The 25,963-nt window shown below is 39.8% G+C and overlaps 1 protein-coding gene across 3 annotated transcripts; it reads right to left on the bottom strand.

Moving 5' to 3' along the window:
* Nucleotides 1–666: 666 nt before the first annotated feature.
* sgsm1b (small G protein signaling modulator 1b) lies at nucleotides 667–20,776 on the bottom strand. Of its 3 annotated transcripts, XM_047372967.1 has the most exons (25): nucleotides 20,635–20,776; nucleotides 20,493–20,536; nucleotides 15,552–15,627; nucleotides 14,725–14,887; nucleotides 13,274–13,426; nucleotides 12,907–12,974; nucleotides 12,684–12,826; nucleotides 12,464–12,595; nucleotides 12,229–12,353; nucleotides 12,093–12,160; nucleotides 11,850–12,013; nucleotides 10,362–10,491; nucleotides 9,778–9,904; nucleotides 9,631–9,695; nucleotides 9,361–9,506; nucleotides 9,155–9,283; nucleotides 8,897–9,070; nucleotides 8,678–8,746; nucleotides 6,898–8,046; nucleotides 6,691–6,815; nucleotides 5,739–5,821; nucleotides 5,536–5,645; nucleotides 3,660–3,756; nucleotides 3,386–3,553; nucleotides 667–2,632 (listed from the first exon to the last, which is right to left on the bottom strand). In XM_047372967.1, exons 1-25 carry the CDS (start codon nucleotides 20,639–20,641, stop codon nucleotides 2,544–2,546), a joined length of 3,804 nt encoding a protein of 1,267 aa, XP_047228923.1. In that variant the 5' UTR covers nucleotides 20,642–20,776; the 3' UTR covers nucleotides 667–2,543. The 3 variants fall into 3 exon arrangements, 2 of the variants coding, with proteins under 2 accessions (XP_047228923.1, XP_047228921.1); XM_047372965.1 differs by lacking the exon at nucleotides 20,635–20,776 and having other exon boundaries at nucleotides 20,493–20,555; XR_007039349.1 differs by lacking the exons at nucleotides 667–2,632; nucleotides 20,635–20,776 and adding an exon at nucleotides 4,556–4,703 and having other exon boundaries at nucleotides 3,514–3,553; nucleotides 20,493–20,555.
* Between the last annotated feature and the right edge of the window lie 5,187 nt (nucleotides 20,777–25,963).

The following is a 25,963-nucleotide window of genomic DNA, read 5'->3' as shown; positions in this document are numbered from 1 at the left end:
AGGATTAACACCCGTGTTTTGATACCAGTTTTTTTTCTGATGCAAGATAGACTGGTAGATAAATGAAAAACCTTCCGGTACAGCTCAACTGAAAAGTCAAGGTTGCGTAAGTGTGCAGACCCTTAAACTAAACATTTCTTTAAGCACCTTATAAATAATTTTCAGCTTAGAGTTTATCGGGATCCACGTTTTAGAAACCTCCAGTCATTGTCCCATATTTTCTCCAATTAGTGATGACTGTCTTTACTGTGCCACAGTATGTGTATATTGCTGTAGATTTTTTGTACTTTTCTCCTGAGTGATACATTTGTACAATGGGATCCTTTGGAGCCACTGTCAGTCCTCTGCAAACAGCGGCTTTAGCTAAAAGGAAGCAAAGGAGTACATTTCAGAAAGATTCTTCTAGGATAGTTGAACTGAACTTTACTATAACTGCTTTTATGTGTTTGTCTTCTGATTTTAGTTTTAATTGAATTAAACTGGTTATATGTCACACTAAAGGTGGAGAAAGTTTTAAATTGATATCTCAGTCTGTTTTTTTACCTTAAAAAGCATTGTTTTAATGGGTGTGTAAATTTTTGAGGACCACTGTAGTTTGCAACCACCTTCACATATACACATTGATTTAATTGGTTTAGTTTTCCAAAAAGGCACACAAGGCACATAGGCTGCAAAATATAATATTTTAATACACAATAAATTAATGATACTTGGTGACCATTTCAGAAGACAGAAAAAAATATTTTTCCAATAGTATATCTTTTACCTTTTGTCATTATTAGACTAAACTCATATACAGACATTATATTGCATTTATTAAATATGTACCAGCTAAGTATTTGTACAGTAAATCTGCTTCAGCACACTTTATATCATAATGTTTATCTTCTGATCACAAACAGCAACACACAAGCGATATTCAGGCAGGTTTTAGTTCATATGGGGACACGTTAGCGGCGATACCAAAACACTGGGACTTAAGCCACATGATGAATCAACTCAAGTATGTCAGATATTTTGCAACTGTGATGTGGCACCAATACAGTCTGTGTGTTTCTCGAGATTTTCAGATAAGTATTATCAGGGTTAGCCTCTGAAAAAAGGTGTCCAAATATTGGGATCAAAATCTCCAGGAACAACGCACTGCTATTAAATGGTACACTCCATTTTTCATCTCTGAATCCTCACATAAGAGAAGAAATATAAACAAAACATTTTTTTGTGCTTTCTAATATATGGATGAGTGTCTAGTCAATACTAACTCAAAAATCTCAATGAATGTATTCACTGATGTGAAACAGGTTTTTAGAATAAACAACTTAGTGAATCCTGGTGAACTGTTTTGTTTGGGAATAAACCAGCCTTAAAAATCAAGATTACTCATCATACCTAAATCCTGAGTGGCAAGCATGTAAACTTGTATTTCAGAAGATGTAAAGATTGTTGTGGTAAAAGTGAAGAGAGGTGCTCCTGTCAGCTAATTAGACCATGACGGTAAGATAGAGAAGAATCTGTTGTGGTCAAAGCAAAAGATGGAAGCGTTACGTGCCGTGAAAACAGAGTAATGCTTTCCACCACTTAAAGTTGCCCTAGCATCGCTCTCCTGATGGTGCACTGAAGCAGAATCTGTTGGTGCTGCACCTGTTGATTTAATGAGCATCATCAGCTGATGTTTTCATGCTGAACAGGAGCATTAACACAGAGCACTGCTACTTATATAACTTTATAAAAATAAGTGAGCACAATAAATGTCTGCAGCTGCACAAGCTGATTTCCGAGAGGCGTTGGCCTGCACAGAAATAAAAGCTGACATATGAGTCAAAGTACGAACTCCAGCAGGCTGAATCACATGTGTATCGATGCAAAGAGGCTGTCAGAGATGGAGAGAGGGAGCATGAAGGCTGGAGCTACCAGTGGAAATGTTTAAATGGTGTCTATGATCAAAATGCGTGCATTCAAGCTGGGCTGCACAGAGTTTGGGTCTGCATGTTTTCAAGGCTTGAGCGCATCGGAGGCACAGCACACAGGAAGATACGTGTTAAATGTCAGAAAGCAGAGCAAGTGATGGCTACACGCAATTTGGACACGATCATTTGCTCCTCCTAATTATATAATGACACTATATCAAGTAAAATGTGTACCACAAGATGTTTAAGAATGGCAGCTACAATTCAATATGAACATGTTTGTGGTATCAGGTAAAATAACATAAACAGTGTAATGAATTTGGTTGCTGTATCCCTGAAAACAAACGGCAAAGTTTAAGGCTAAATAACATCCTGGAGCAATATCTACAAGGGCACATTCACTGGGTGAACAATAACACTTTAAAAATGAATTTACTGGCAATACTTGCATCTCCTGTATATTAAGAGGAACAACTGGTGAGAAGTTGTTTTACAACCACTGTTAGAATAATAAGCAGCTTTAATGACCTCCAACACTAGTCCAAACACAGCTTTAGTTGACGTCGTCATATGCCAGGATCTTTGAAACAATGTTGTACACCAGTCACGGGGTCATGGAATGCAGCTTGTTTAGTGTTACTTGTTTTCTATGAGAGTCTGAACTTGGTGGACCAGTTCTCTGGCTTTCATCAAGACCTTTGGGACGTCATGTCGCTCCGCCATTTCTAAAAAGAGAAGATAGAAGTTAGCTTGGCTTGCAAAATACAAAATCTAATCAATGATTCCAGTCTTCATTTTTGTCAACACTCCTTACAGCTAAACATTATCCAACAGAGCTCATATAACGTCTATGTGTTACTTCATACATCTGTTTCAATAGTTGCTAGATAAGGTTAAATAGATGTAGTGCAAAAGTAACAATATTACTCATACAGTTGCTTTCAGATGTATATGTGCAGCTGTTCTGTCATTAATTTGGGCTTTTAATAGATAAACAGAGGCGTTATTTTTTTCCCAATGTGGATGAATTATACAACAAACAAATTCAATAAAAAAAAATAAAAAAAAGAACTGGGTGCACTAGTTTGAATGTACATAATTACTATAATGTTTAAAGCTGTAGGTTCTAGAAGATCCATGTATGTATATACATAATAATATATATAAATAAATTGTATTTTATTGATAGTAAATAGTATACATGTCTGCAGCACCGCTACCTACCATTTGAATTAAATGCTGTGTTTTTGGTTTGGTTAATCACTTAAGGAGTAGCAAACTGGTTATTAATGAAAATAATTATGATGTGTATGGAGATGTAGTTCAAAGAAAATATTAACTGGAAAAGGTGTTTGGGGAAGAAATTTAGGCTTCTGTAAATGCAGAGAAACCCAGGAAAACAAATATGGCCTCTTTGACTAACTGCCATATTTGGCCCCATAAATGTCAAAATGTGTATTCATCCTTTGTCATCATACCATTGAAAAACTTGATGATGTCTGTGAAGTCCATGTTATTTTCCAGAATGATGTCCCTATACATCTCCACAAGGGCAAGAGCGATGAAAAGCACAAAGTGCCCAGAAGAGCTGTACTTAGCTGCCCATATCGTTTCCCACACAGAGAACACATCGTCATATACCATTTCTGGAAAAACAATAATACAGTCCCTGATAATCATACTTATGCAAGATGTGATGAATTAACAGGGGGGTTAATCAAACATTGATGATTCCAGCATTTCCCTTCCCACCTCTTTTGAAGTCAAGAAGGAACCAGCGGTAACAGAAGTAGAAGTGAGTGTAGTCTCCATTCTGTTGCATCAGCTCAAACAGTTCAGAGTCCAGGATCTGTCCATGGAGAACCAAAGAATCAGCATGTGTGTTTGCATCTCTCTGTCAGACCTTGTATAAATACAGCCTGATAATCTGATATAACCTGTAGTATAAATAAGACACCAATAAAAAACTTTATTCCAGCTATAAAATGTTCAACTCTACATGCATTTATACCAAATCTGTGAGATGGGGAGAAAAGCATGCATGGTTTTTATTTTTCTTTTGAAAATAAAACTGTGACGTGAATTTGTATTTAGCTCCCTTTACTTATATACCCCTAAAAAATGCAGTGCAGCCACTTCAAGTAACTGAAACTCAGTTTAAATACAGCTAAAGGCCTCAGCTGTTGGTTAGAGAACATTAGAAAACAAGCAGCATCATGAAGAACAAGGAACATAGCAGACAGGTCTGAGACAAAGCTGGGTTGGGATATAAAATAATTGCCCAAGGTTTGGACAGGGTCCAAGTTTTAATCCATCATCCAAAAATGGAAACAAAATAATACACTGCAAACCTACTAAGACATGCCCATACACCTAAATTAACAGACTGAGCAATGGGAGCATTAATCAAAGAAAAAGCCAAAAGGCACATGGTAGCTCTGGAGGAGCTGCAAAGATCTGCAGCTCAGGTGAGATAGGGAAGCTGATCAGAGTTGATAGAAAGATTAATGGAGCTTAAAAGACTTAAGAGTGGTGTGGAGGCCTTCAAGCTGCACGCCCTAAATCCTAAAAATACAGCCAGAATGGACCAGTCAAAGTCCATGTGAGATGAAGACTCCAGGGACTTTGTCTGTTAATAAAGTTGGTACCTCAGTTTTTCAAGTGCTGTTGGAGTCTTCACCTCAAACATCTTTGTCCCTCTCCATGCACACCAGAGTTAGGTGAAGTTGTGCCAAACACATTTTGGATCCCAGTCCAGGTCGAGATCACAATCCAAATCAAAACCTGTGGCAAAAGCTGAAAATTGATGTTCACAGGCATTCTCTATCTAGTCTGTCTGAACTTGAGCCTTTTTGCTCTGAGAATGTGCAAATGATTCAGTCTCTAGGTGTGCAAAGCTGGTTGAGACATAAATGCTGTAATTGTATCCAAAAGGTGGTTCAACAAAGTATTGACTCATGGGGTCTTAACACAAATGCATCCCACACACTTAAGATTTTTATTTGTTAAAAAGACCATCTATCCATTTTATTCCAATTTACATGTATGTACCACTTTGTATTTATCACATAAAATCCCTAAAAACACACTGAGGTTTGTAGAGGAAACGTGAAAAAATGGGAAAAACTTAAAGGCGTGTAAATTCATTTTAAAGATACTACAGTGTAAATTATATTTGTCACAAAGAGAAAACAGGTTGTTGAAAAATATTTTTCACATTTTTCGGTGAGGACTGACCCAATAGTTTTTGAAGAATTTGGGTGGAGACTAAGAAATAACTATCAAATTGTTTATTTGTTTTTTTCAAAATGTTTAGGGCTTCTTAGGAAGATCCAACGTGTCTGAGAGTCCAAAACGGTGAAACATCATGGTATTTGCAATGAAACCTTATCTAAAATATGAAAAAATTGAATTAAACCTAAAATATTTATCTGATAATTGTAATAATCAAATTATAAGTCAGAACAAATATTTTGGTCGAACTAAAAGATTACTTTAAATCTAAATTTGCCAGTGGTATAACTAATGTTGTAGTTAACTGTAAGTTTCAATGATTTTAATCAATATCTTATTCATTCCCCACACAAAAAAGAAACCACTCACTTGGGCAAAATAAAAGGAAACAAACCTGTATAAGTGACCGCATATTGGCAAAGTGAGTGTCCATGGCAACCCCATGGGGAAAATTCTGGTTCATCCTCTTCATCAGTTCGGTGAAGCAGCTGAACGCCATTACCTCTGTGAACATTCCCCAACACAGACATGCAACATGGTGGGTCATCCATGCACACTAATACAAAATTTAAAGTTTGCACTTTAAATTTTACTGACCATCATCCAGAATAACCAGAAGGGGAGCCAATAAATCACACATGCCCTGCACATAGCCAGTCTCCAAATGCTGCCACACGTAACTGTAATGAAACCCACATTTACAGTGTTTAATTAGCTTTGCCCTTTAAATATTAAACACAAAAAGTAAGGAAAATTGTATTTGGCCCTATTGTATTCTTGTAACAATCTTTTTAGCGATAAATCTTATACTGCTGGAAACGCTATTAATTTCTGTTTATTGGTGTCACATTTGTAGAGAAAATGCATACTTGGGTTGCAGCAAAGTTGCATATAAGGGTTTTAGCCCATGATAACTTGACAAATCCTCTCTGCCAATAAAAAAAAAGCTTATTCTGCTATTAACTTGTGGATGGTAAAGGTTTGAATAAACTGGACATAATGGCAATTTAACAATTTATTCATCTAACAAACAGGGGCTTGAGTTATGCATGGAAGAACTGTACACAATCACTACAGCCTGACACCTTCTCCTCATGCAGGTCAACAGCTTGGTCACACTTCTATGGGATGGCACCCCATTCTTAAACCAGCACTTGTTGCAAGTCGGCCAGCGTGGTTGCGTTAGTCACTCTGGAACAAACAGTATTCGTTCTGTGGAAATAAGCATCAACATACCGGAGGACAGAGTTCACTTCCTAAAAGTGGATACATTGGATATCCAGAGGGAGCAAAATCTCACCTCAATATCCCTCTGCATTAAGATTGTCTCCAATTATGACAAGCCTTAATTTTTCAAGTGAAATGGCGAGTTTTCTAGGGCTTAACCCACATACTCAAATTTGCTGCTCATCCCACAAATTTCCTTGCAAATGTGGCACATTTATGAAAAAAAAAAGACAGGAGCGGGTTTTTAATTATACTTATTGCAAAGAAGCATTGTTCCAACAAAGGAAAAACCTTTGTTTATTTAGCAATGAAACGTGTTTACCTGCACATGATGTTACGCAGCTTCTCAAGATTGTCAGTAGTGAAGTACCAGTATGTTCTGTCGCAACGTCTGACATCTTTGTCGATGCGATGCAAGTTGATCAAGTACATGTCGAGTGTTTCTTGCTAAAGAAAAAAATAACGGTAAAGTTGTTAGTGTATGTTTGTAACAGAGGTAAAGAATGTCTTTACACTGTACGATGCTTACTGAATAGGTCTGTTCCTCAGAGGATTCTTCATATTTTGTCACACCTCCAATCACACTAGATTCTGGTTCAGTGAGCACATTATCCATCTCAGCCTCCTCCTCAGAAAGACCCAGGTCTGTGCCCTCAGGGCTGGTGTTGCATGCTGTGTCCAGATGGTGATCTTGGGCAAGCCTCTCTGAAGCCATTTTCTCCCTTTGTGCCAGGGAGATGGGAGGTGCAGCAAGCCCTATCAAAGGCCTGGGCTTAATGTCTTCTGAAGTCACACATGTTATCCCTGCAGGAATGTCCTCCATTTCCAAGGCAGAGGGAGAGTCATCTGAATCCACTGCATCTGGAGAGTGCCGCGAGTGGGACGACAATGAGAAGCCGCCTCTCGAGGCTGTCTGAAGAGCATTTAATACTTGTCTGACTGGAGAGTTTGAATCTGGTTTCTCAAGTTCCATCTCTGCTGCTTTTTTGGTTTCAGCAAAGTTACAAACAGTTGATTCTGTATCTTCAGGTTTTTTAGAATCCTGTGGTTTTTTGTCACTCTGAGAATCTGTGTTTTCTCTTGATGTCTCTGGACAAGACCTTTCCCCTTCGAGATCTTTGATCTTGTGTGTTTGAAGAGTCAAAGTTTCTCCAAGTGGAGGTGCTTGGAAATATTCATTGTGTATTTCTGTTTCCAGCTTCAGAACATTAGTGTTTTCTGGAGCTGACTTCCGATTAATATTTGTGTTTACTTCTTTTCCAATCCCATGGGTCATAAGATTTTTACTTTCAGCTGCAGATGACTCTTTGGATTTATTAATTCCTGTCTCCGCAGCAGCCTCACTTTCCAAATGTATCTCCTTCTTCTGAATCAAAGCCTCTTCCTCAAGGTCTGGGAGTTTGGCATCTTGTCTTGCAGATTCACTTATTGCTGGCTCTGACTCTGTCGTAATTTCCTCACTGAAGGTTTCTGATACTTCGGCTGTCTGCTGAGAGGCTGTAGGTTCATTTGCTGATTCTGGTACAGTAGCGTTGTCTGGAACTGGATGTTGATTTGACACAGCAGAGATGGAGGATTCACTGGTGGGAGGTTGTGGACCGTCTGTGGTCCTCAGAAGACCTATGGGTGGGATCTCTTCTCCTTCAGCCATGGATTCAGCCTCAACTGATTCAAACACCTTGTAGCCAAAAAGAAGGTGGTGAAATGTCTGTGTGCGTACATTTACCATCACTACTTCACAGTTGTGATATTGCTGTCAGGCTTGCAGGTTTCTGCCTTTTGCTCTAAATGTAACAAAGATTGTTATGACCAAATACTTCAATTTCAGTTTCAAAGCACCACAAGAAATCTCAAAAAGTCTTTAGTCTCTGTGCTTGCTTTTTTATGCTGCGTTTGGAGTAATGGCTTCTTCCTCTCTGAGCGAGCATGCTTTTTGTGGTGCCTCCAGTTGACTTAAAAGTAGCAGAGGCTTACATAGCCATGGCTTCATAATTTGGGCTTTACCAAATTGTTTTAAAGGCAAAGCATTCTTATTGTATGTAAATTTCTGTATTTGAAGAATGCAAAAAAAAAAAAATCTCCCTCTCATTATTCTGGTATTTAGCAAATAAAATAATTTTACTAATCCTAACTGATCCAAAACTGTAAAGGTTTAGAATGTTTTACATTAAAACAGCTCAGTAAAAAATGCTGTTTTATACAAAAATCTGATTTCAACTGTTTTAGGAAGAAGCTGACAAATAAATTTGATGAATATATGTTTACCTGCGACATTTCAGAGACAAGTTTTTAGAATAATCAAAAAGTACCTGAGCACTGCTTCTGGAATCACTCTGTGAGTGGGCATTTTGTTGGTCTGAGCTGCTACTCAGAGACGACTAGAGTGGAAGAATTACACACAAGAAAAAAGTCAAAACTCAAATTGTCTCTGCAATATGCTTTAAAAAAATATTTTATGTTTTTGCTCTATCGTTGCAATGGTTACATTACACAGTGCTTTTTAAAAAATGAGTATAGGTGAAACTTGCATCTGTGCTGATGGTGGAGTCCCGCTGAATGGGACCTCGTTCTACGCTGGCTCCAGAAGAACATCGTGCGATGGCCTCAGCGTGCTTCTCCCTCTCTCTCTGACGCACTATGATCTCACAGCCCTGCCACTCCTTCATCGTCTGTTCATACAAAGCTCGCATTCGATCGTCGATCTCAGCCACAGAAAATGCGTGAAAATAGATTAGAAAACAACAATATGCATGCCTTATTTCATAACTGCATTACATAAGAATTACCTCCTGTCTGACTTTCTCAGTCATGGTGAACTGATAATGTCCCAGCAAAAAGGGCCAAACCTGTTTGCGAAGTGTTGAGGCCACACCACCGAAATACACAAGCCTGTGTATCTCCTTTTCCTCAAATGCCTAAAACAATTTTTTTATAAATTACTTTGCAGTAAAAATAATGAACAATATTGGAGCACGATGAATGAGAACCTTACAGAGCTGTCCTTGAGGAAATTTTCCCAAACCTCCACAGTGAGCCCACCTCGAGCATGACAAGGTACATCTGGATCAACTATAGTGGTGTTGACCAAAGCAGAAAGGTGCGTCCGGACTGTGGATAAATGGCGACAGTATGCAAGCCCTAGGAAGACAACATGAGACTCACTCACTCCGGGAGAAAACTGTGATAAATGACTGATCTGCATTAAATACACTGGACTGGTTTTATTTTTCTGATAAAATGATGGATAGTTTTTAATACTCACATCCATAGAAAGCCCGAGAGATTATTTGGTATTTCATTGTGTCGCAAAGGAGCTTTATAGGAGCCCTGACAAGGATGTAAAATTGCAAATTTAGTCAAGTGAAAGAATCTAAATGTTAATTGCAGCTAATCCCTCGGGCATACTTGCCTTTCATGATTGCAGCCGTTAGGTAGAGAGCCGTCAGAGGAGCCGTTCTGTGAACAGGAGGAGCAGGAGGACTTTCTAGGTGTTGGCTGCCACATATTAACACCCTGATCCATCATCTCAAGAGGCACTGCACAGTACAGGAGCATTTATCATTTCATCTTGGTGCTATCAGCATCAAAAGCAATGCCACAGCAGGTGAAATGCAAACAGATTTGGATATAATGTTAATGTCTTGAAACTGTTAGAACTAAAAACAATTGAAAAAAAGACGTGGGGAACAAACCACAGGACAGGATACAGATGGACAGCAGGCAGATAAATTACTTTTTGTCCATGCAAATGCACCTTGCTGGCTAGAGGACTATAATGAGGAATGAAAACAGACAATAAACAGACAACTGGAGTATTTTCAAATGAGAAAGAAGTTAATTACAAAGACATATGCGGAATATATGTGCTTGGGGAAAATCGTTTAACTAAACGGATATTGTATTAAAAAAGAAAAGCAATCTCGTCTGTAATCTCTGATGATTCGTTATTGGATCATCACTAGGAGGCAGATTAGAAAGATTAAAGACACTTACTGAACTCCATCTGATTGCCAGGGAAGAGGATACGAAACACATAATCAGTTGCTTCATCCTCTTCCTTATCTGATACGGAATCACATGAGCTGTGCGGACTTCTTCGTCGCAATTTAGGGAAAACCTTTCCCTGTAAGAGAGGTACAGTGAGGGGTTAGTTCGTTTGAGAAAAAATATGAAACAGTATTAAGCAAAAGTATTCCTTGCTGTCTTTATATTTCCTTCATATGAACCACATTTTAGTCTTAATATTTTTCCAGGTTTTCTGAAAGTCCTTTGAAGTTTTTCTGTGACAGGTTTTTCTGCTAATTTTCTATCCAGTGCCCCTGCATTTTCAGAAGACTGCTTCCTGTTTAAGCCTTTTTACTCAAGATTCAAGGCTCCTAAATCCAAAGAATGATCAAGGACTGTCTGCAAATAGCTGAGGAACCAGTTAGATATGACATAAGGAACCAATTTTAAATTAAATCTTTGGGCACTTTTTGGATACAATTTCATACTGTTTTTGTTATTAATTCTATGAACAAAAATACCAAAGAAACCAGTTTGAGAGACTTTTGTCGCAATTTCAAAAGACATGACTTTTCTGTTCATAACCTGTAGATATTTTAAGGCCTGACATTTATTATGTCCTGAAATCCATTTTCTATACCCACTTCTTCCATACTGGGTCATGAGGGAGCTGGTGCCTATCTCCAGCGGTCAATGACTGAGAGGCGGGGTACACTCTGGACAGGTCTGGACAGGTCGCCAGTCCATCACAGGCCAACACGGAGAGACTTAGAACAAACAGCTATGAACCCACCCATTCACACCTAAGAGTAATTTAGAGAAACCAATTAACCTGACTGTGGGAGGTACCCGGTGAGAACCCACACATGTAGGGAGAGAACATGCAAACTCCTTGCAGAAAGATCCCAGGCTGGGATCTTCTCGCTGCAAGGCAACAGTGCTACCAACTGCGCCACTGTGCAGCCCAAAAACATTTTGAGTATTTAGCTGTGTCTCATTCCATGCCATAGGCATTTGTGCATTATTTTTGTTGCTTTGCTTTTGCTTTGTTATTGCTGCCATTAATTTGTATGCCCTCTTTGCTTTTCTTTCCTATAGAAAGTACCCCTGGTGTTTCTGTGATTAGCTGTGTTTGTTTCCTGGCCAGAAGATTTTATAGAGCCACTGCAACTGGGAAATTTTAGTACTCTCTTTGTTTTTCTCTCTTACAGAAAGTACTCTTGGCTCAGTGATTCTGTGATCAACTCTATCTCTCTTCTGGACAGAGCCTTTGAAAGACATATTACTGTCATTCATTTTGTGTGATCCTATGTTTACTTTCTTTGTTTGCCCTCCCTTAGAAAGTCCTCCTGGCTCAGTCTTTCTGATATTACCTGTGTTTTTTAGCTGGTGAAAGTATTGATAGAGCTGTTGCTATAATTAACTATGTCTGTTCTTCTCTTTTATCCAAGATTGGTCAGGGTATGTTCTGCTAACCTTTCCTCTCTGATTCCAGAGTGGAGGGTCCAGCTGTCCATGAGGTAGCAGGCCAGTCTCCAGACAAGTGAGAAACTGGAGCAGGTGACCTCCTTTGGGAAAATGTAGTGGAGGTCTTTGAATTCCATCTTGACTCACCAAAACTACAGTACCGCCACTGTTTACTGGGGAAGTCACCAACATATAGATAAATTACCCATACGGTTGAAATTTGGAGAAAAACTAAAGGGGGATTTATCATACCTTGTTGATGACAGTGGAGATACACAATCTCCTCCAAACGAATTGTCATTGCATAATCCCAGAAAACACTGAAAAAAACATGGGGGAATGAGTTAACAGTATTAGAAAATGCTTATTAACCTAAATGTTTTCTAACCTCTTTTCAGAATCAAGCTCCCCAACATTGCCATTCATCAACTGATTTGGAGTCCACTTCAGTGTCATGAGATCTGCAGTTTGATGAAGAGAAAGGTAGCCTGGAATGGCCTCCATGCCATCTCTCTGCAAGCACACACAACACTTCTCATTGCAGTACTATTAAAATTTGTTATATCCAATTTTTTAGATCAAAGTAGACTGCTGTTGCACTGATTTAAGAATAACACACTCACTGGCTGCACCAGAACATTGTTCTTTCCAAACAGCAGTGTGGCTCGGGAGTTTTGGTGGAGGGACTCCACATACTCTCTCACCCATGTAAGAGGCCGATCATCCATGCTACCACTGGACTGTCTCTTCTGGATCTTGTAGTTCAAGAAGAAATCATAAAACATGAACACATAAAAACAGTAGTGAAGTTAACGAGAGGAGCAAATTCTCTGAAGTTCATACCAAAGCAGGCCTTCTGGAGGGAGAATCCTGCCGACAGTGGCTGCTGTGGATTCGATGCCGCTGTACGAGCTCGTCAGCAGATGGATCTGTCCAGAAATGGTCCGCCGTCTTAACTTTGGTGTACTCCAGTGCACATGGCCCAACTAGAAAATGAGGTTAGTTGTTTTAAAATACTTTTAAATTTTATTTGCTAAACTGAAAACTTGCACAATACAAAAAGTACCCAGTAGAGATGCAAGGATTGGTCCTTCTACAGGATCCATCAGCATGGCTTCTTTATCATAAAATGCACTAGGGCAAAATGTCAAAACACAAAATGGCACGAGAAATATTTTACAGTTTTATAAAATATATGCAGGCACATATTTTAATAAATATATGTTAAGGTATATTTTATGAAAAACAAGAGAAGAAACTGAATACAATTGAATTGAACCTAATTAAAAAAAAATTGAATAGTAAGTTTAGATACACACAAACCATAACACAAACAAATCGACTTTTTTTACTGGGCAGGTTTAAGCAAATGTTGGCATAAAAAGAGCAATACTTTCATACCAGTTACAATTGCAACAATTAACATGTAATACCTGCTGTTTTCCACCAAATAAAGAACAATCTTGTCCAGGAGCTTCTCCATCAAGGCTGTTCGAATCCACAGGTGTTTCAGAGCCTGAGGGGGGAGGTTAGGCAACTTTGACTGCCGGCTGCGGTCATTACTGAGTGACGAAATGTTCTGCTTACTAAAGAGCAGAAAAAGAAGCATAATGATAAAAATGTTTGTATAGTGGGAAGGGGAAAATATAACCTTGCGTGAATAATGTTTAAAAGTATATGTACACTAATAGACATATATGTAATCAAATGAAGGAATAAAAAATTTATTTTTATACAATGAACCTTTTCAGATATTGTTAAGATTCAAGATTCTTCATTGTCATTATGTCACCATAATGAAATGTAGCTGAGACCCTGCTCAAAAGATACACATGTAGGTTATAGACATTTACAAAATTTAAAAACACATATAGAAAAAGAGAACATATGTACATGGAACGTGGCATGTAAAATTTAGTATTTGAATAAAGGGCAGCTTGTGCTGAAACAGTCTGAGATGGGCTGGTAGTTTGTTTGATTGTCAGCAGGGATGTTTAGTGCCTGCCTGCAGGGCGACAATTGCCTCCGCTGCTTTGGGAAAGAAACTGTTTCTGAGTCTATTTGTTTTTGATGTGTAGTTCCTGAATCGTTTTCCTGATGGAAGTGGGAGAAACAGTGCATTGCCCAGGTGGGTGTGGTCGGTAGCAATGTGCCTGGCCCTTTTCTGGACTCGTTCAGCATAAATCAAGTCCAGATCCGGTGGACGACATCCCACAATCACCTGTGCTGTCCTCACAACCTGTGCTAAGTCCTTTCTCTCTTGTGCCGTGCAGCTCCCATACCGCACTCACACTGAGGCACAGGATTCCTTCAAGTTACAACCTCAAGCTTTAATGTGTTTTTCTGGGATTTTTTGTGATTGAACAACTCAAGTAATGCATTATTAATGGAAGAAAATGAATACACGATTGTCAAAAAGTGTAGCATGCAATTTTTAAGTATTGCCACTGATTCCAAATTTCATTCATGGCTAATTGTTGAACCTCCACACCATTTTCAAGTCTTTTGCAGCCTCTAACAGAGTATTTTCATGTATTTATCCATCAGTCTGTCCCAACTGAAGAAAGGCATCCCCAGAGGATGATGCTGCCACCACCATGTTTCACCTGGGAAATAGTGTTTTCAGGATGTATTGCAGTGTTAGTTTCACACCACTTCATTGAGTACATTAGTTTCAATGATTCAAACAACTCTTTGCAGATGACCCAATGTTTGTCTGAAAAATATACAAACTGTTGTATGCATTTCAAGAATAAAGCTTCCACAAAATTAAATAAAAAAAAACCCATAAAAACATGACACATTTTAGTTTATGACTTTTAACAAGACGTGTAAAAGCAGAAACCGCTAACAGGAAAAGAAAGGCAGACATAAGTAATTTCACCTGTTTTCAATAAGCTGCTCCAGCTCCTGAACCTTGCGACAGAGCTCTTCAGCAGAAGAAAAGCTCTTTGCCACCTTCATAAAGAGTGCAGCGACCTTATTACTGCACAGCAAGCCTGCAATTCGACGCTTCAGTCCATGCAGCACGCATGCCTCTACTACAGCTATAAACACACAATCATGAACAGTTTGATCAGTACATGGATTTTCTAATTTATTTTATAACATGGAATATTTTTTTAAAAACGATAAAAGTTAAATTTTTTGAAAGCCGGAAGCAATTCTATTCCCACTGTGCGTGTTTTTTTTAATACATGTGAAGGGAAAGCACAGGTGGGATGAGGTGAAACACACTAAAATCTGGCCTGTCTACGGTTGCTAGGAAATGAGAAAGGTGAATCACGTATGTCTCACTCCTGGTTAACATCAACACCTTAGAATGGCATCAGTCTGCTTTTATATATGCTGCACCTATCTGTCCACCCACCCTAATAAATATAAATAGACATGATGATAGAAATTAAATCATACAGACTTGTGTTGTCTAAATAAACTCCACACAACCTTTAGGAAGATGTGGGTAAAATCGTAGGAGGTGGCAGGGCTTGACACAACATGATGTCAACCATCAATCTGTATTGTTGCAGCAAACTGTCATTTAAAGTGCACAGTTTTAATATGCATATTTGGGTTAGATAAAAATTTGGCTTTATTATTTTACCACCTGTGTGTTTTATTCTGTTAATTTTGAGTGTTACCTAAGAAAAACGAAATAGCTTTCACTGCAGGTTGCAAGGCAACACAAATAAGCAGCAGAGAAATGTTTACCACAAAAGGAGATAATGTGGCTGCTGTCTGCATGCACAAATTTCCTCGTTACTGCTTCCTCCATAATTTGCTTCACCTAAAGGAGAGAAGAACACAGTTTATGTTACACTTAAAAGTGATAACAAACCTTGGTAAATATAAAATGATGTTACATCCTTGCAAAGGATTTTTGTCTGCTCTTCTTTGTAGAACTTCTTTAATTCAGTCACACCCGAGGGTTTTTTAGCATAAACAGCCCATTTAAAGTCTATGTGGATCCAATTTAAGTTCAGACTTTGACTAGCCCACTCCAAGAACTTCAAAAAACCTATGGTTTTTGTTTCATTGTGCTATTTAGATGTAAACTTGCTGTTCACTGATTGGTCATGGGACGAGCTGAATCTAGAAGGTTTTCGCCAAGGTAGTGCAGGAAAAAGTTAATAAAACTCAAGAGCGACTGCAGTTATATTAAGGACCACCATGGCCGAAGTGGGTTAAACCTAAATATAATTTTACAAATCATAAACCATACCTGGAGGCTTAAAGAAAAGAAAAAAAGGACATATCAACTTTCTGAATTACACGCAGGCGGGGCAGGCTGTTTTTAATACCATTCTACCTAATCATACATAAAATCATCTGTTCAGATGCACACACATTTCCTCCAAAACATACAAAACAATGCCACCAATTTCCGTATTTGGTTTGGAAATTTATTGATGGTCCTTAAGCAAACCAGCATGTGCAGAAGGAGGAAACCTGTAATCATGCCTGCATCGGGTCAAATGGGAGGAAGACTCCGCAGAGCACGAATATCCAATATCCAACCTAAAACCAATTTCACTGCGGTCAAAAGTCTGTGGTTTGGCACTCTAAAGTCCTTCTCCTTGTTAATGCTATGGTAAGATAAACATTTGCTCATTAAAGCCAAAATTGTAACTTCTTCAGGCAAACTTCATCAGTCCAGACAGCAGCGTCTCTCCTCTCTGCTTCTCCTGCCACACTGCGCTCACATCAGAACCCCTGAGCCTTATTTTATAAGTTCTGGCTGGCCTGTGGTCCAGATAATTATCCTAGTGGATTATTTTATACGTGAAAACATATATAAGACATTCTTGCATATACAATAATACAAAACATTGTTAGTATTTTATGTTTTTATTTTCTATGTATTTATTAGTTTTTTATAGTTTTACGCAGATTACTTTAATGTGAAATTGTCACACAGTAAAGTTAATAGCGGCACAACGCACTACACTGATGGCTAGAGGCGGGTCTTCAAGCTATAGCTCCAGCTGTCAGTGGGTCTGTGGAAACACAACAGTTTCCGTGCTGAGTAGAGCGAGACCGAGTGGAGTAGAACTGCGCGTCCTAGACACAGCTAGTGGAAAACAGACAAATTAAGGTTGACCACTGGAGATGGCCTTTATTGTAGGTCTCCCAGTCACTATATCTCATCTTGCCCCATCCACCCAAAAGCCCCAGGCCATCAGTAGACAAGGGAATATTCATGGGGCAAGGGGTCCAACAAAGAGAAAGTCCCCAGTTTCTAACCAATTCCTCCATTTGTGTCTACCAAGGTCAGTCCTCAGTTCTCACATTAATCAATTCTGGACCACAACTGAACCTTATCAACCAAGAACTAGTTAAGCGGTGCAACATCCCAGTCCAGACTCTCCCCCACTTGTTTTTGTCTCCTCCTCGGACGGCAGCACCCTTGAAACCAAAACTCATCAAGCTAAACCACTGCAGTTCATAGTCTCTGGCAATACCATGAACAGACAATTTTTTTTTCCTCAACCAAGAACTCCCCAGTTACTTTGGGTCATCCTTAGCTTGGTTACAGGGACATATCACCCACATAAATTGATCTTTGCATTGAGTCATGGAGCTCCCACTGTTTATCCACCTGTCTGTTATTAGCCGTTCCATCCGTTTCCTCTGATTCAGCCAGACCACTCCTGATTTCTTTAACATTCTCTCTGATTACCACAAACTTCAGTGGGTATTCATTAAGCATCTGGCTCCCTCTCTCCCACCACATTGCCCCTATGATTGTGTGATCCACCTCCTTCCTAATGCTCCTCTTCCATCTGGGCAAATATACAAGCTTTCAAACCCAGAACCAGAAGCCATGGAAAAGTACATCAGTGAGTCCCTAAACACAGGCATAATTTAACCTTCTCTAAACACAAGAAAAAAGCTCCAGCATTTCTCGGGTTTTCTCATTTTTACAGACTCTTCGTCTGGGATTTCTGTCTGGTTGCTGTTCCACTCACATCTTTCACATCTACTAAAAAGCTTTTTTCTCGGTCTCCCGAATTGACAACACCTTTTGTGAATGAACAAAAAGATTCTCCACAGCTCCCATCCTCATTTATTCTGATCCTGCCTCCCAGTTCATCCTGGAAGTGGATGCTTCAGGTGGTGGTGTTGGTGCCGTAGTATCCCAAAGGTTTCTCTCAGATGGTAAGCTTCACCCATGTGGTTTTTTCTCTAAATGTTTTTTTTTTTTACTTGCTAAACTTGGCCTGGATGTGTGGAGACATTTTTTTGAAGGCACCGAGCAGCCTATAATTATTTGAACAGATCATAAGAATCTCTCCAACTTGCAGTCTACTAAGCGCTTTAACCCATAACAATCACACTGGTCTTTCTCACAATTTAATTTCACCACTTACCATCCTGGATCCAGAAATATGAAACCTGAAGTTCTCTCTCGACAGTTCTCTTCAGATGACACCCCTGATGAACCAGAACCCGGAGAGCCTTGTCCAACGTCTGCTTGAGAACGAACCAGATCCCAGAGGGTGCACACCAGTCGCTTCTATGTCACATCTTCCATCCGTTCTCAGGTAATCCATCTTGGAGTTAGCCGAACTGTAGGCCTACCCTGCCAGTATGTCTGGTGGCCATCCCTTGATAAGGAACTCCACCACCTTTCCAAATCTAAGCCCACCATTTCATCCATAGTTTTAATCATATTTCAACCATGTTCAACTTCTCTTACTTACAACTTACCTCTCCTCCTCAGTGCCATCCTGGATTTCTCCTGTGAACCCGGACGAACCTTTAATTCATTTACTTGTATCAATAAAGTGTTCAAACTTCTTTTTGGTGTCCGTAAATGTTGCCTGAAGGAGGGTCTCAAACCAAACCAACATGATAATATTAACATACTGATTCTCACGTCTGGCCACAGATTCTCAGTTGGAATAAAGCCCAGAGTCTGACTTGGCCTTTTTATAACAGATTCATTTGATTTTATCTACACCATTCCATTGTAACTCTTGCTGTATTTTTAGGATTATTGTCCTGAGGAAAGGTGAACCTTCACTCCAGTCTCAGTTCTTGTGCTACCCTATTTTGGTCCTCATGATGTCTGTTCACTAATGCTTTTTATTAAACCACTGAGGCCTTCACAAAACAGCTGGATTTATATTGAGATTGAATTACACACACACAAAATGACTTTTTATTTATTGACTTCTGAGAGCCACTAGGTTCAATGGATTTCCTTTAAGCATATCAGAGTAAAGGGGACTGAATACAAATGCATGTCACTTTTTTCAAATTTTTGGTTGTAAAAATTTTGAAAGCTATGTATTCTTTTCCTTCTGCTTCTCAGTCATGGATTACTTTGTATTGGTCTATTGCAATGACTCTCCAACAGAGCACCAAAATGTATGGTTGTAACATAACAAATTAATTATTGAATTAGGACAGAGTTTGTACATATGAAAAGTAGAATATACCAAAGTCTGAATCTGCATTTCAGCCCTCAAAGAAAACTAGACGTCAGTCTCGGCCAATAAAAGCCTAATCAGTGCACCTAACGTTCAGTGTAAATTGTCCCAATTGTCCCTGTATCAATAAAAATATAAAACGTTTATATGGCTTGAATGTAAATTATAAATGTATTATGTGTTTTTGTGTCACGATTGGACATTTAATTGCAAAACTATATGCCTTTATATATTCTGATGGTGTGTATTAGAGGTTAACATCAACAAGCAATTTGTTGCATGAAAGGACCAATAATTGTGGTTCAGTTCAAGTACAAGTAAGGGTTATGTTTGCCCCTCCTTTAAGGAGGTTTAACAATAAATGAAATGTGAAATCTGCTGCCTCCCAATAAGCAGATGTTTTAATCAACCAGTGCAAATCTATATATTGAAGCTCTTCCCCTCCCAGATGCAAAATCCTGGCTACCAGAGTCATGGATGTTTTTTAAGAAGCAGTGAGTCACAGGTGAGGGCGTGCATGAACATAAAAAATCTGTTGGTACCAGGTTCTCAAAGATAAGATAAAAACCCACATTTCTCTTTGGGGAGTAAAAGAGTCACTGAGCAGTCTGGATACAGCGTGAGCTTACTTGTACAGCTTTTTGTGCAAAAACAAACAAGCTGTTTGAATAGTGCAGCTGTTTGGAATATCTAAAATTAAGCAGATGGCAAGGTCACAGAGCACCGAAGTGATTCTTATGTTTAATTTTAAAAGGTTATTTCTTCACGTAGCCAGATCAAGACGAAGCTCTTGTATTAAAAGAAACAAATCTGTGCTTGGCTTATTTTAAGTGCACGATTTACAATCATCACAATTTGTATTATCGCCATCACTATCATCATCACCATCGTCATCGTCCACATCTTACCCCAATCCACCTTTAACAGAAAACAAGCAGAGCGACTTTACTTGTGATCATAACATCCACGTCTATAAGGAGAATAAACCGCCAGGCTGATCATAAATAGGCCTGTGGCGTTGTCAGACCCGTTGAGTCCACACACAAACACACACACACAAACAAACACACACACACACACAAACACACACACACACAAACAAACACACACACACACACACACACATTGCTTAAAGCTCCGTTAAACAACGAGCAGAGACGAGCAAGAAAATAGTATCCTAATAAAAATATTGAATATATTGTTAATTGTTACGAACCTCCTTCTTCACACTGCGAAGCAGTTTCTGACGGGTCTCGGCCTCTGTCACGAGAGAAAACATGATGAATATGCTGATCAGATCCTGTGTGCGTGGAAAAATTAATGATGATGATGATGATGATATGCGGCGGGGGAAGTACCTCCCATCGCTCCGGGCTCGGCGGCGCGCAGCTTTCTGGAGAACGTCTGGAAAGCTGTTAAGGCGACACGGATGGAAGAGGAGTGAGGCTCCGCTCCGGGCTCAGAATATGTTCCCAGCGACTAAATTAAACCTATGTGCTATCTCTCTGCGAACCACCACCCCTTTTAAAGCCACAGAGGCACTGTAAAACCAACACACCCCGGCTTTCACCTGTTATTAGAATTAGCTACATTAACACATATTTCTGCATGGCAGAACCAAACAATATTGTGACATTTGCTGTTTTGCTTCACAATTATTGCGCCTTACGCCTTAAAATACATGGATGGAGACCTGTTGACCTCCCAAAATGCAATCCGCTGCTGCAGTTCTCTCAACAGTGAGCTGTATAAAAAAAAAAGAAACTCCTTATTATGGCTGCTTTTTTAAAGAGTGATGTTCTCTTGTCTTTCCCATTTTGAAGAGTGGCTAAAAGAAAACAGACTTCTGTCATGTTTGGGAAAAATGACTCAAATGCAGAGCAACTAAAAGTACTCGTACTCGTACTCGTACCTGTACTCATCGTCTTCCACTTTATCCAGGACCGGGTCGTGGGGGCAGCAGACTCAGCAGAGACACCCAGACGTCCTTCTCCCCAGACACCTCCTACAGCTCCTCCGGGGGGAGCCCAAGGCGTTCCCAGGCCAGCCAAGAGACATAGTCCCTCCAGCGTGTCCTGGGCCGTCCCCTGGGCCTCCTCCTGGTGGGACGTGCCTGGAACACCTCCCGAGGAAGTTGTCCAGGAGGCATCCAGTATAGATGCCCGAGCCACCTCAACTGGCTCCTCTCGATGTGGAGGAGCAGCGGCTCTACTCCGAGCCCCTCCCAGATGGCCAAGCTCCTCACCCTATCTCTAAGGGAGTGCCCGCCACCCTACGGAGGAAGCTCATTTCAGCCGCTTGTATCCGGGATCTCGTTCTTTCGGTCATGACCCAAAGTTCATCGCCATAGGTAAAGGTAGGAATGTAGACCGACCAATAAATCGAGAGCTTCGCTTTTCATCTCAGCTCTCCCTTCACCACAGCGGACCGGCAAAGTGCCACCATTACTGCGCCAGCTGCACCGATCCGTCTGTTGATCTCCCGCTCCATTCTTCACTCACTCATGAACAAGACCCCGAGATACTTGAACTCCTCCATTTTTGGTTAAAAAGCTCCACCATCGCAGGGCTTTGGGGGTGGATGAGATCTGTCCTGATTACCTCAAGTCTCTAGATGTTGTAGGGCTGTCATGGTTGACACACCTCTTCAACATTGCGTGGCGGTCGGGGACAGTGCCTCTGGACTGGCAGACTGGGGTGGTGGTCCCCCTTCATAAGGGTGACCGGAGGGTGTGTTCCAACTACAAGGGGATCACACTCCTCAGCCTCCCTGGTAAGGCCTATGACAGGGTATTTGAGAGGAGAGTCCGGCCGATAGTCGAACCTCGGCTTCAGGAGGAGCAGTGTGGTTTTCGTCCCGGCCATGGAACACTGGACAAGCTCTATACCCTCTACAGGGTGCTCGAGGGTTCATGGGAGTTTGCCAACCGGTCCACATGTGTTTTGTGGACCTGGAGAAGGCATTCGACCGTGTCCCTCGTAGTGCCGTGTGGGGGGTGCTCCAGGAGTATGGAAGCGGGGGCCCTTTATTAGGGGCCATCCGGTCTCTCTACAAGCGGAACAGGACTTTTGTCCGCATTATCAAATAATATTTCGGTCTGTTAAGGGTTGTCCTGTGAATACCAGGCCAGTAAGGCGGTGGTATTAGGACAAAATCGAAAAGGGTGAGCCAAGCTCTGACATTATTGAACAGCATAAACTCTGCACACACATGGAATGAATTCACACAATTTCTTAAAATACAAGAATTTATTAACAAAAATAAGTCAACTCAAAGTCAAACATATTTCAATCAACAAACTCTTTACTAAGCTAAAACAATCCAACTAAACTACCAAGCAGAATTAAAGAATAGGGAAGACTAATGGGCTATGTACAATATAAACAAGTTGATTAAAGATGGTTGAAATCATGACCAAAAGAGTGATGCAACATTACCGTACAATGTTTATGTTTGAGAACCAATGATTATCTTGAAGAATCTGGAAATGAAGTTAAGTTAGTCTTGGAACCAAAATAATGTTTCAAAAAATGATCTGCTGAATAAAACCAACCTTCTGGATGACTAATTCTCAACGGTGTCTCATTAGCTGCCTTTATTTATTAAAATAATATTCAAATAAATATTATTAAGGAAATAGTAAAATATTGTGGGAAATATTTTGGAAAATAACCAAATCTTTCTGGAGAAATGGGCTTATGTATGCAAGCACGTGTTCTTAGCTGTTAGCAGTTAAAGCTAACAAAAGAAGCTTATAGCTTAGCACCAGAATCAAACACACACCTTTAAAATACCAGGGTTAATAAAAGGGTTAAAATGCATAAGCGCGGACGGCGCGTTATGATCAATCTTCTGCAGCGTGTCATTCGGTCTACTGAGAAGGTGATTGGCTGCAGTCTACTGTCGCTCCAGGAACTGTACACCTCCAGGACCCTGAAGCGGGCAGGGAAGATTCTGGCTGATCCCTCCCACCCCGGTTACAGACTCTTTGAAACTCTCCCCTGGCAGGAGGCTGCGGTCCATCCGGACCAAAACCTCACGCCACAAGAACAGTTTTTTCCCATCTGCCACCAGCCTTGTTAACAAAGCCCAGAAACCACACTGACACTCCCCCTTTCACTTGTAACACTGTAACTCTATGCGTTACATTAACGCTCAGCTTGGACTCCTGCTTTACTTGCACAATGATCATCTGCACTGTTGTATTGCTCTTGCATCTTATACTGCTCTATACTTACTCTCACTCACTTAAAACTGTGCACATATATTTATATTATATTGTAGATATGTTTATACTTTTTTTAATTTGTATTGTATTGCACTGACTACGCCAAAACAAATTCCTTGTATGTCCAAAAACGTACTTGGCAATAAAGCTTTTCTGATTCTGATTCTGATCTTCTGTGTTTAAAATCACTCTTTAAATAAAGTTTGTCTTAACTTTCCAAACACAGAACACAAAACTGGGCACGTTGTAACCAGATAGCCTGTTAGCACCAAGATAGCTGAGTTCAACACAAACAAAACAAAACTTCATAAAATGAAAAATATTTAGATTATTTCATTCTAAATACTTATATCTCTCTGCCCAAACCTAACTTCTGAACCGTGCTGAGGAAAAGCTGTCCAGGGTGACGAAGTTTGAAGAAACATCCACAGTCAACAAACGGTTAGCTACAGCTAACCTCCGGAGCTGTGGCTGGGCGGCTCGCTCTGTCCGCTGACCAACTGCACAGTTACTGCCATAACCATGGTGATGCAGTCCCTTTTGTCCTCCTTTCAGAAACTGCTTCACTCGGCTTGCTGGGAACTCTCTGGAAACAGTTCGCTTCTGCAGATCTCAGAGAGAAAGTCAAGCAACGCTTGTACCTTAATTTACCCCTTTTTATGAATGAATACCGGATACACAAACAGTAATTCATTCGTACTTAACTTTGCATATGATCAGTGATCGTATGACACTCTTGGATCCAGTTGAAAAGTTATGTCTGTTTGCCAGCAAACAGACATTAGCGCGCTGTGTCCCTCCTGTCCCAGTTGTCACCAGCGTGGAAGAGATCGGTTCCTTGGGAACATACAAACCCAGCTGTGTATGATAAAATCTTTTTAAACTGTGCACAAAACATGAGAGTTGGTCAGCTTTCCCATTAACTACACATGCAAATAGTCAATAAAAAACATTTAGGGGCTGCTGGCAAAGGACTTTCCTTTTTTCTTTTCTTTTTTACTTGTGGTGACTCCTCAGCCCATAGCACTCTGATTTGAGAGCCAAATGGTTCTCTGAACATTGGTTTCAACTTTGACAGCAATCCCATTATAATATAATTCCTTTTGTTTTGTTAATTGAACTTGGTACTGCTTAAGAAATGTTGTCAATTATGAATAATTGGCAAAATACCCAAAGCCCATATTGGCTTTTGTGTGTCAAGGTACCATTAGAAAAAAGGTTGTGAAGCAGGTGAATATACATTTTGGAGAGCACCAATCTTGAGCTTGGAACCAGTTGTGAGTTAGAGGTGGACTCTGCAAGGACTAGGGGTAGCCTTTGCGAAAGGTTACAGCAAACTTAACAGTAACCTTTAGGATGATTCATATCTTACCCCCACAGACAGGAGGAAGATGCTAGGGAAGGTAAACAAAAATCTAAAGCCTACTAACAGAGAATTTCTGCAAACATTCTGGGGTAACTAAGTCTTTATAACAACCATTAGATGACATATACATGTCAACCAGTTTATTTAGAGTCTTCAATGACCATCCCAGACCTAACTCCTGTAAAGAACCTGTGAGGGGATCTGAAGAAAAGAAAGTAGAAGAGAGGACCTGGGCAATCTAGACAGACTGTGCAAAGAAGGATGGTGAAAGACTCCTCTGTCTGAATCATTGGCATTTTCCGCATGACCGGTACATGTGGCAAGTCCCTCTTTCTGAACCACGAACATCTCAAAGCCCAGTACATCCACAAAAGTAAAGGTTTCACACACTGTCTTTTTAAGGATCTCCAATCAGAGATGCAGTTGAAACCAGACTTTATGTACTTTTTAATATTTAAATACATATACACATAACCATATTTTCTCAATGTCAGATATTAAATCAGACTAAGCCTTTCCTGTTTAAAGTAGGCTACTATTACCAAAATTATCTTTATTTACTAAATGCCAGAACGTAGAGCAAGATTTTTTTTTTTAGATTTTGTTATACCTTCTTTAAATTCAGAAGTTTCCATCCTCTTTATCAGCATTTATCCCCAAACATGACACATTGTCTATTCAGGAAATCCATCTGTGCAGAAGCTTTAATTCCAAGCCCAATTAAATATTTTCCACATATTTTCTTGATGCCATCTATTTGGTGAAATTCACCAGTCCGTTCTGCAGCTAAATATTCACACAAGATTATGCTGAATTTCCCATACTTAACACCAGGGATGGGGTTTTTAGGCTTGTAGGCTTCACCTGTTCTAAATGTAACAATGGTCATTATAGCCAGACACTTCAATTTTAGTTTCTTCAGAATTCAGGACATGTTTCAAAAAGTGTAAGCCTTTGTCCCTGTGTGAATTTGCAAACTAACCTAACGTTTTATGTTGACTTGGGGAATAATGGCTTTTTTTCTTTGTTTAAAAAAGTGTGACTATTTTGTTTAAACCATATTTAAACCATATTGCCTACATTAAAAACCACC

Source organism: Girardinichthys multiradiatus, chromosome 8 (assembly GCF_021462225.1).
Source record: "Girardinichthys multiradiatus isolate DD_20200921_A chromosome 8, DD_fGirMul_XY1, whole genome shotgun sequence".
Lineage (NCBI taxonomy): Eukaryota > Metazoa > Chordata > Actinopteri > Cyprinodontiformes > Goodeidae > Girardinichthys > Girardinichthys multiradiatus.
This window is presented reverse-complemented; position numbering and strand designations above follow the sequence as displayed.